General features: G+C 43.6%; 1 protein-coding gene across 1 annotated transcript in view; it reads right to left on the bottom strand.

Annotated features, from left to right (window-relative positions):
• Positions 1–338: 338 nt before the first annotated feature.
• kl (klotho) overlaps positions 339–12053 on the bottom strand; it is a 43203-nt gene continuing 31488 nt past the window's right edge. The window contains exons 4-5 of the mRNA XM_055636849.1: positions 4673–5813; positions 339–2887 (exon numbers count right to left, since the gene is read on the bottom strand). Of these exons, the coding sequence (XP_055492824.1) occupies positions 2577–2887; positions 4673–5813 (1452 nt within the window). The 3' untranslated portion in view covers positions 339–2576. The remainder of the gene's footprint in view (positions 2888–4672; positions 5814–12053) is intronic.

Raw genomic sequence — 12053 nt, forward strand, 5'->3', positions numbered from 1 at the left:
AGATAAGAGATGAAAGGTAGATTGTTCTTGGTAATTGTAATCCTGCAATGTGTTTTCAAATTAAGCTTATAATTGTCAGATTTAATTCAAACTTTGAATTTGGGGAGATGAGTGGTCATTCACTTGAGGATACATTCATTAGAAGAATAGTGGAACAAGGAACTGCAGCTGCTGGTTTATTTAAAAAAAGACACAAAGTGCCGGAGTAACTCAGTGGGTTAGGCAGTACCTCTGGAGAACATGGATGGGTGATGTTTCGGGTCAGGACCCTTCTTCAGACTGATTGTGTGTGTGTGTGTGGGGGGGGGGGGGGGGGGGGGGGGGGTTTGGGGGGGGGAGAGGAAGGGCTAGATAATAGGTTGAAACGCATATGGCTGTGGAAGTGAATCCAGGTCAGTACATGGTGGGACATCAGCAGGAATCACAGAGGAGGAGCAGTGAGAGAAGGTGTCACAGAACTCGTTTACCTGATATAGTACATGGCCTTGAAGATTATAAGATATCTACATCTTACCTCCATTCCTGTCCTGGATTTAGTTGGTCAGGTAGCATACATGCAGAGAATGGACAGACGATGATTTAGGTGGGGACCCATCCATTCCCTCCACAGATCCTGCCTAACTTGCTGAGTTCCTCCAGCACATTATGTTTTGCTCAACATCTGGAGATCCTTGTGTCTCGTGTCCTGAGTTCATTGATTTTAACCCGAGAATTCATTTGAAGCCAGAGTTAGCCCAGTAAGAAGATTATTGATTGACTGATGGAAGATACAGCATGGAAAGAGGCCCTTCGGCCCACTTGTCCACGCTAACACTAGTTCTATGTTATCCCACTTCCACATCCACTACCCACACAATGGTGCAACTTTACAGAGGCCAATTAACCTACAAACTCTTACGTCTTTGGAATGTGGGAGCAAATGCACACGGTGACACAGAGCATGTGCAAACTCCTCACAGACAGCACCTGAGGTCAGGATCGAACCCGGGTCTCATTGAAAGTGGTGAGACAGCAGCTCTACCTGCTGCTCCACAGTGCCACCCTACTGAGACTGCCAGTACTTGCTTTGTGCAGTTGGTGGAGTAACGTTAAGTCTACATCACAGTGTAACACCACGACATTGAATCAACATTTCACGACTTTTAACGACTTCTCTTGTTCAAGAGACAGGAATTAGGGGAGATGTAAAATATGTCACAGGTACATGGATAGGAAAGATTTAGAGGGATATGGGCCAAACGCGGGTAAATGGGACTAGCTTAGATAGGGCATCTTGGACGGCATGGACAAGTTGGGCCAATGGGTCTGTTTCCATGCTGTATGACTATGATTAGGTTCATTTGTGCATGTACCAAAGCTATTGCAGTGTGTGGTTGTTTGGGGGAATTATTCTGAGTGTCTTCATAGAATTCATAGAGAACTCATGGAATAGTACAATAGCAACATAATGGAATGTTGGTCTTCATAGCAAGAGAATTTCAGTATAGGAGTAAAGAGGTTCTTCTGCAGTTGTATAGGGCTCTGGTAAGACCACATCTGGAGTATTGTGTACAGTTTTGGTCTCCTAATTTGAGGAAGGACATCCTTGTGATTGAGGCAGTGCAGCGTAGGTTCACGAGATTGATCCCTGGGATGGTGGGACTGTCATATGAGGAAAGATTGAAAAGACTATGCTTGTATTAACTGGAGTTTAGAAGGATGAAAGGGATCTTATAGAAACATATAAAACTATAAAAGGACTGGACAAGCAAGATGCAGGAAAATGTTCCTAATGTTGGGTGAGTCCAGAACCAGGGGGCCACAGTCTTAGAATAAAGGGGAGGTCATTTAAGACTGAGATGAGAAAAAACTTTTTCACCCAGAAAGTTGTGAATTCGTGGAATTCCCTGCCACAGAGGCAGTGGAGGCCAAATCACTGGATGGATTTAAGAGAGTTAGATTGCGCTCTAGGAGCAGGTGGAATCAAGGGATATGGGGAGAAGACAGGCATGGGTTATTGATTGGGGACGATCAGCCATGATCACAATGAATGGCGGTGCTGGCTCGAAGGGCTAAATGGTCTCCTCCTGCACCTATTTTCTATGTTTCTATGTAACAGGAACGGGCCCTTCAGCCCACAATGTTCGTGGCGAACATGATGCCTAGTTAAACTGATCTCTGCCTGTACATGATCCATACCCCACCATTCCCTGCACTTCCATGTGCCCCATCTAAAAGCCTCTTAAACACCACTATCAGACCTATTCCACCACCACCTCTGTCAGCCATAGGCACCCGCCAGCCTCAGTGTAAAAAAACCTGTCCCTCACATCTCCATTGAACCTTTCCCCCCTCTCACCTCAATAATCCTCCTCTCACCTTAGCTGTGATGATTGTCCAGACTCGAGTGGGGTGATCGTTGTACAGGCTCAGTCATGTAGCTAAAACCTTGAGATGGGAATACTTTTAAGAAAATCATAGGTTGCAACCCCAAACTAGTACCAAGCAGCTCACTAAACAGCGCACTACTTAAATATCACTCTTTTTGTAAACACACAAATGGCTAATTTCTCCACATTTCCTTAAAATAAATGTGATTACTTATATTTTCTGCATCTTTTTGAAGAATAATAAATAATCAAAAATATTGTTGCTGTAAAAACACTTAGAGTGCAGAATGTGAAAACTAACAGCTGTTTCCTCAGGTAGAAAGGATTGCAGCCTTGATGGCATTTGGCGCGGGGTGATTTTGATGCAGGGAATCCCCCGTTATCAACAATCAACTTGTAATATTCAACGGACAGCTTTGCAGCTTGATTGGAGTTGTAGAGGCCATAGTTTGGCTCATCAATATCTCTTAAAGCCCATGCAAAATAGCCATGGATATTTACTCCGTCCAGTTTTAAGGCTGTGTAAGGAATCAAACAAAAAACAAAATAAACGTCATGAGGTCTGTAACTATACCTGAATTCTGGTCCATTGTCTAGTTTAGAGATACTGCATGGAAACAGGCCCTTCGACCCATCGAGTCCATGCTGACCATCGATCATCCATTCACATTAGTTCTATGTTATCCCACTTTCTCATCCGCTCCTGCTCAGGGCAATGCACCTCAATACATGTAATTACCTGCAGGCTTTTGAATTGACTTTCTCATGCATCCCCCTTACACTAGGGACAATTTACAGAGGCCAACTAACCTACCAACCTACACGTCTTTGGACTGTGGACGGAAACTGGAGAGGAAACCCATGCAGTCACAGGGAGAACGTGCAAACTCGACGCAGACAGCACCCTTGGTCTGTCCTCCACATTCTCCACCCTATCTATGCCTCTCATAATTTTATATACTTCTATAAGGTCCACCCTCAATCTTTAACATTGCACAGTGAACAATTCAAGTCTGTCTAACCTCTTGTAACCAATACCCTCTAATACAGGCAGCACCCCCTCCAAAGCCTCCACATTCTTCATGTATGGGGCCGACCAGAACTGCACACAATATTCCAAGTGTTGCCTAACCATCAGGTCTGAAGAAGGGTTTAGGCCCGAAACGTTGCCTATCTCCTTCGCCCCATAGATCCTGCTGCACCCACTGAGTTTCTCCAGCATTTTTGTGTACCTTAGGTCTTCCTGACTCTTATCCTCAGAGGAGGAAGTCAATCTTATACGATATAAGACATAATCTTATATGCAATGATTAATTGACAATTGTTGTCAAAAGGTTTATAGGGAAGAGTGATCATAATATAGTAACATTTAACACTGTGTTTGTTTTCAACCTGAAATCCAGGTCTGAAATATAGGTCTATAAGCTATGAATGAATGATTAGTGTGAGCTGGCTGTGGATAGCAGTGGCTAAATGGGAAAAATAAGGTACAACAGGTTATTGCCTGTAAAGAAATAACACATAGTTTGTTGGAAAATTTGATTTTCTTTAAGGCTCAATGTGGCTGAGAGGAGAAATTGATGATGATATAGAAATCCAAGAGAGAGTTTCCAAAAGTTGACAAATAGCAGTACACCTGAGAAACAAAGGTAAGATGGAAGATGAGACGAAACACGCAAGTAACAGCAGCAGACAAATAGAAATGGGGGAATTTACGATGACGATAAAGAAAAGGAAGATAAATTATTCTGTAGGAAAGACACAAAGTGCTGGAGTAACTCAACAGGTCAGGCATGTGTCCCTGCAGAACATGGATTGGTGACGCTTCAGGTCAGGCACCCATCTCCAGTCTCAAAGATCACCTGTCAATGTTATCCCGAGATGCTGTCTGTTCCTGATGTTGGGGAAGTCCAGAACAATGGGTCACAGTTTAAGGATAAGGGGGAAATCTTTTAGGACCCAGATGAGAAAAACATTTTTCACACAGAGAGTGGTGAATCTGTGGAACTCTCTGCCACAGAAGGTAGTTGAGGCCAGTTCATTGGCTATATTTAAGAGGGAGTTAGATATGGCCCTTGTGGCTAAGGGATCAGGAGAGAAGGTAGGTACAGGATACTGAGTTGGATGATCAGCCATGATCATATTAAATGGCGGTGCAGGCTCAAAGGGCCGAATGGCCTACTCCTGCACCTTTTTTCTATGTTTCTATGTTTCTATGACCCGCTGAGTTATTCCAACACTTTGTGTTTTTGTTTGTGTACCAGCATCTGCAGTTGCTTGTGTCCACCTTAAAAAGGGCCTACCTTTTAAAACTTCGTTAATGTAACTCTGGATGTAGTAGACTCGCAGCTTGTCCTTGGTGGGAGAATCATCATCAATTCCGTTCGAGGTGATGTAGATGGGAACGTTGCCATATTTTGATTTTATCCACCTTAATAGTTTCCGTAAACCCCACGGTACAACTGCTTTTCCGTCTGGCGATGCCAGCCAAGTGGCGTCCTTCAGGTGTTGCACTTTGAGCTCAGCGCCATCCTGAGGGTCGGTGTTCTCCTCCAGATGGACAAGGTGTGTGGTGTAGTGATTCAGGGCCACAAAGTCCATGGAGCCTCGTACCAACTCTCTCTCTTGGCGGGTGAAGTGGGGCAGGTAGGAGTCGCGCCAGACCAGGTGTTGCCTTTGACTCCGGCCGTCCCTCATGACCAAAGGATAGTCCCCGTTGCCCAGAATGGGTTCTGCGAACCAGCCGATGTCAAACTCCAAGGTGCTGGCCGCCGCTTCAATGTCGTCGCGGGAGAACGGGTCGGCAGGGTCAACCCAATCAGCGTGAAGAGAGACGGAGACCTCTCCTCCCTGCGTCTTGCGGAACTCGTTGTTGTAGAGGTGCCAAACTAGGGCGTGGGCCTTGATTAAGTTGTGGCCCACGATGGTGAAGTTGGCTCTGTACCTCTCCAAGTGCTTGATGCCATTTGGTTCACTCATGGTTATCCAGAGTCTCACCTTGTCTCCCAGCTGCGTGAAACAAAACCGGGCGTACTCCACAAATGCCTTCATGGTCGCTGTGTTCATCCAGCCCCCCTTGGCGTCCAAGGCTGAGGGGAGCTGCTGGTCCTCCAGGGTTGGATGGTACAACACCACCACCGGAGTCACGTTGGCCCGAAGGAGCTCACTGATGTAGCATTTGTAATAACGAAGGTTTGCACGGATGTCCTTTGTAGACTCTCCCGTGGTCAGGAGGAGGGACCAGTTGAGGGAGAACTGGTAGTGGGTGGCGTGTGTATCTTGCAACAAGTGGATCTCTTGTCTGATTGAGGTGTAGTCAGTGCACTGGGCTTTGTGTATCGGGCCAATGACACCTTTAATTTTCACCAGCTTCCCCGTGCCATTAATATCCCATTGGTAAATATTACGATCAACAAACTGAGGAGTTGTAGGCGACATTTCCACCTGAAAATTGAAGACAAAGTGAAGACAAAGAAAGTATTTTTATCTAGAATTTCATCTGAATTATTGAAAAGATTAACAACATTAACAGGACTGACCCTTCGACTATGTTTAATCGGACTTTACCATGCACTAAAGGTTATTCCCTTTATCGTGTATCTGCACACTGTGGGCGGTTTCAACGTAATCATGTATAGTCTTTCCACTAACCGAATAGCGCGCAGCAAAAGCTTTGCACTGTACCTTGGTACACGTAACAATAAACTAAACTAAACAGTGGCGCAGCTAGTAGAGCTGCTGCCTCTTAGCGCCAGAGATCCGGGTTCAATCCTGACCTCAGCTGCTGTCTGTGTGTGGAATTTGTACATTCTCCCTGTGGGTTTCCTCCAGGTGCCCCGGTTTCCACCCACATCCCAAAGACGTGCGAGTTTGTAGGCTAAGTAGAACTAGAATATAAGTGGCCCTCTGCAAATTGCCCACAGTGTGTAGGGAGTGGATGAAAATGTGGGATAACGTGCCACAGTGTGACAGGTGCACGGCGTGGACTCAGTAGGCCAAAGGGCCTGTCTTCATGTTGATCCGATCCAACCCATTGTTGACTCATATCCTCTGGGCACTCAGAACAGGCCTGTCCAGCAAGGCTCACGTCGCCACAATGAATTTAATGCCATCAAAAGTGTTTAATTGAACTGAAACGGAACAATGAAATCCTTACTTGCAGCAGCATAACAGATCTGTAAACACAGTACACATAGATATGAAGAAATAATGAAGAAACACCATTATTATTGCAAAGAGCACAAAGTCCCTAGTGCAACCAAGATAGTCTGTAGTTCAAGGTTTAGTTGGTGTTAGTAGTGTTTTAAGAGACATGGTTGTTGGGAAGCAGCTGTTCTTAACCTGGAGGTCACTGTGAAATGAGTGAAATGAGAGCATGGCCAGGATGGTGTAGGTCTCTGATGATGCTGGCTGCCTTTTTGAGGCAGCGTCTCCTGGGAATCCCTTTGATGCTGGGGTGATCAGGAGTGTGGGGCAGAGTGTGGTGGGATGGTCAGTACCTGTGATTGACCCGGGCAGTGTGTGGTGGGGTAGTCAATGCACAAACACTGGGCAGTGGCCACCACTTTTTGTAATCTCCTTTGTTGCTGGGATTTGAGTTACTAAACCAGCCCATGATGCAACCAGTTAACCATATAACCATATAACAATTACAGCACGGAAACAGGCCATCTCAGCCCTTCTAGTCCGTGACGAACACTTATTCTCCCCTAGTCCCATCTACCTGCACTCAGATCATAACCCTCCATTCCTTTCCCGTCCATATAACTATCCAATTTATTTTTAAATGATAAAATCGAACCTGCCTCCACCACCTCCACTGGAAGCTCATTCCACACAGTCGCCACTCTCTGAGTAAAGAAGTTCCCCCTCATGTTACCCCTAAACCTCTGTCCCTTCATTCTGAAGTCATGTCCTCTTGTTTGAATCTTCCCTACTCTCAGTGGGAAAAGCTTATCCACGTCAACTCTGTCTATCCCTCTCATCATTCAAGAAGATTAGTCAAACATGACCTTCCAGGCACAAATCCCTGTTGACTGTTCCTAATCAGACCCTGTTTATCCAGATGTTTATATATATATATAATCTCTAAGTATCCTTTCCATTAATTTGCGACCACCACTGACGTCAAACTAACAGGTCTATAATTGCTAGGTTTACTCTTAGAACCCTTTTTAAACAATGGAACAACATGCGCAGTACACCTATCCTCCGGCACTATTCCCGTTTCTAATGACATTTGAAATATTTCTGTCGTAGCCCCTGCTATTTCTACACTAACTTCCCTAAATGTCCCAGGGAATATCCTGTCCGGACCTGGAGACTTATCCACTTTTATATTTTTCAAAAGTGTCAGTACTTCCTCTTCTTTAAATCTCATAGTTTCCATAGCTACTCTACTTGTTTCCCTTACCTCAACAACATTCAACACAGATCCCTGTGGCTTCTCCTTGGTGAATACCGACAAAAGCCATCCACCATTATTGTTCATATCTCCCCCCACTGTTTTTGGCTCTGCAAGATGAAGCTTTGTAACCAACTCTTACTGACTCTCTAATGGACCAATTTTATCCCTCGAGTAACCTCTTCAAATCCTTTTGCTATTAATATAGATGTAGCACAAACCCTTTGGACTTTACTTTCACCTGTTTACTTGCCAAAGCAACCTCATATCTTCCTTTTAGCTTTTCAAATTAACATTTCTTAAGATTGCTTTTTACACCCTTTTTAAATACTCCTCAAGCACCTCATTTACTCCATCCCGCTGCCTATACATTATTGTAGATCTGTCTCTCGCTTTTTCCAAACCAAGTGTCCAATTTCCCTTGAAAACCATGGCTGGAGACTTATCCACTTTTTATATTTTTCAAAATGTCCTTTCTTCCCGAAACAGGGACATAAAGATTCTGTACTCTTAAAATGTCACCTTTAAATGTCCTCCTTTTCTGGTTCCGAAGAAAAAATAAATTGTTCAATATCTCCCCCCAAAATGTCCCAATTCACTCTGACTCTCTAATGGAAATCCTTTCGCATTATCCTTTCCTCAAATAGAGTAGAAACCCTTTGGATTTACTTTCACCTTACTTCAAAAATCTCATATCCCTAGCTTTTCAGTTCTGACCCTACTCCATAATTAGCACCTCATTTACTCCAACTGCCTATGCGCCCGATTATTGTGATCTCTCTGGACCCAACCAAGTGTTCCCCAACATGGATACCATTTTTACTGCTTTCACCTGAACAGGGATATCATTCTTACTCTAAATGTCACCCTTAAATGTCCTCCATTTCTCTTCCACATCCTTCCCATAAAACAAAATGTCCCAGTACACTCCTTTTAAATCATTTCGCATCGCATCAAAGTGAGCCTGTCTCCAATCAAAAATCTCAACCCTAGGTCCAGTTCTGACCCTCTCCATAATTATATTGAAACTAAGGGTATTGTGATCACTGGACCCAAACTGAAACAACACATACCCTGCCACCTGACCTGTCTCCATAGCACCGCCCCTTCTCTAGTAGGTACCCTCTATGTTTTTGCTCCAAAAAACTCCTGCACACATTTTACAAACTCCAAACCATCCAGCCCATTTACAGAATGTGTTTCCCAGTCTATGTGTGGAAAATTGAAATCTCCCACAATCACTACCTTGTGCTTACTACTAATATCTGCGATCTCCTTACATATTTGCTCTTCCAATTCTCGCTCCCCATTTAGCAGTCTATAATACACCCCTATAAGTGTTGTTACCACTTTCCCATTTCTCAGTTCCATCCAAATAGCCTCCCTAGACGAGCCCTCTAATCTATCCTGCCAAAGCACTGCTGTAATATCTTCCCTGACAAGCAATGCAACACCTCCACCTCTTGCCCCTCCAATTCTATCACACCTGAAGCAATGAAATCCTGGAATATTTAGTTTCCAATCACAGCCCTCCTGCAACCATGTTTCACTGATCGCCACAACATCATACTTCCAGGTGTCAATCCAGTTATTGTACTCTCTACTGCAATGAATGAGAGAATAATGCTTTGGACTGAATGATGTGAACCAATCTCACATTTAAGGATTGCTGGCAGGAATATCAAAGCCAAAGTACTCAAAGGAAGCAGTGAGCAACGGGGATCAGGTGGACCAAGGAGAGTTCAATTATCAGTGGACACTCATGGATCTACCTGATGCATTCTTTACAAAGAAGTGATTTTCTTGTTGACTGGACTTCCATCCTGGTGGGAGACATAAAATACAAGTCAGTTATTGAAAAGGACCAAGTGAACAAGATGGGACTTCCACTGCTCCATGTCCAGGCATTGTGCGATGGCAGCAGAATGGACATTTGCCATCTTACTTACAAGTAGAAAAATGTATAATTTAGCGATCCATTGTTAAACTCAATTTTCATACTGTAATGCTAAAGTGTCACCTTAAATCTTTGACGTCCAATGTGTCTGATCAGCATTTTGGTTTAAACCTATGTTCTTACACATTGCAGCAAAATTTGTGAAGAATGACTGCATTATGTTGCAGCCTGACAGGTTTGCATTGGAAAGGGTCACGTGCACTCTGGTTCACACTAAGCGATAAAGTCATCATAGGACCATAAGACCATCAGACGTATGAACAGAATTAAGCCATTCAGCCCATCTAGTCTACTCTGCCATTCGATCATGCCTGATCTTTTTTTTTCTTCTCAACTTCATTCTCCTGCATTCTTCCCATAACCTTTAACACCCTTACTAAACAAGAAACTGTCAAATTCCACTTTAAAAATAGCCAATGATTTGGCCTCCACTGCCATCTGTGGCATTGAATTACACAGATTCACCACCCTCTGACTAAATAAATTCCTCCTCGTCTTCATTCTAATGGTCCTTTTATTTTGAGGCTGTGCCCTCTGGTCTTAGACTCTCCCACTAGTGGAGACATCCTCTGCACATCCACTCTATTTACACCTTTCCTTATTCCGTGTTTCATTGAAATCCTCCCTCATCCTTCTAGCGAGTACAGACCTTGTACCTTGTAGCTTCCGAAGAGTCCACCATGGACTATACTGGAAGTTGGACAATTTTATACTAGACAATTTTTATATTTATCAAGCCAATTAACCTACAAACCTGTACGTCTTTGGAATGTGTGAGGAAGATCTCGGAGAAAACCCACGCAGGTCACGGGGAGAACGTACAAACTCTGTACAGACAGCACCAATAATCGGGATCAAACCCGGGCCTCCAACGCTGCACTTTGCTGTAAGGCAGCAACTCTACTGCTGCGCCACCGTGACTGCCCAGAGCCATCAAACTCTCAACAAATGTTAACCCAAACATCCCCGGGATCATTCACGAACGTTAGCATTCATTTGGAGAGAACTAGAATATAAATGCCAGGGTGTAATGCTGAGGCTTTATAAGGCGCTGGTCAGGACCACATTTGGAATATTGTGAGCGGTTTTGAGCCCCATATCTGAGGAGGGATGTGCTGGCATTGGAGAGTCTAGAGGAGGCTTATGAGAATTATCCCACGGATGATTGGGTTATATATCAGGCTCCTGAACACTACAAACACCAACTAACCTATGAACTATGAACTGTCTTGGTTGCGCTAGGAACTTCGGGCTTTTGTTTTACACTGACATTGTTTTATTTTACTTCATTGAACTTTTTCCGTTTATTGTGTTATCTATGAGTACTGTGTTTACAGACTTGTTATGTTGCTGCAAGTGAGAATGTCAATGTTCCATTTTCGGTAAAATTGACAATTAAATACTCATAACAATCTCAGTGGAAAAATATCCATTCTCGAGTGATGCCCAAAGTTATCTGAAACTAAAATTCAAGTGAAAACAAATTAAGATTTATTATAAACTATTTTTTAGAAAATATGTAGTCAACTATGGACTGCAGATTTTTTAAAATTGTTATAACTTAAAAAACATTAACTAGTTATATCGTGAATGAATTTTTAACCTGCTTCATACTGAATGCAATTTCTAATCTTTTGGTGGTATCTAGATCAAAAATAAACACGCTACAAGCACATATTAAGGACACATAGAAGAATATCTGCCAAGAATATCTTCATCCAAAGTAATTAAGTCATCGTCAATGACTGTTGTGATAATGAAGGTGGCCACTAGAGGGAAATGAAATGCAGGGCAGGAGGGGACATGTTCTATCATAGAAGAAGCAAAATTCAAGCAGCAAAAGCAAGAAGCAAATGACTCAGCAGGTCAGGCAAAATCTCTGAAGAACATGGATAGGCGACTTTTCGGGTCGGGACCCTTCTTTACCCTTTTGTATACTATCATCTGCAGTTCTTTGTTTCTATACCCCTCCACTGTACTTTAAAACCAAATATCCAACCTTTCACTCCACAGATGCTGCTTGACCCACCTCCAGCCCTCCAGCCCAATTTTGCATCAAAAATTAGTTATTTTAAGAGATAATCTGCAAATCGATTAGGCTCTGATTAGCTGTTCCAATGTTGAGTACAAAATGGGCACAGCGGTAGAGTTGCAGCCTTTCAGCACCAGAAACCCAGGTTCGATCCTGACCACGGGTGCTGTCTGTACGGTGTTTGCATGTTCTCCCCGTGACCTGCGTAGGTTTTTTCTGGGTGCTCCAATTTCCTCCCACACTCCAAAGGCATGCAGGTTTGTACGTTAATTGGCTTCGGTGAAGATTGTA

This window comes from Leucoraja erinacea, chromosome 6, assembly GCF_028641065.1.
Source record: "Leucoraja erinacea ecotype New England chromosome 6, Leri_hhj_1, whole genome shotgun sequence".
NCBI classification, from domain to species: domain Eukaryota; kingdom Metazoa; phylum Chordata; class Chondrichthyes; order Rajiformes; family Rajidae; genus Leucoraja; species Leucoraja erinaceus.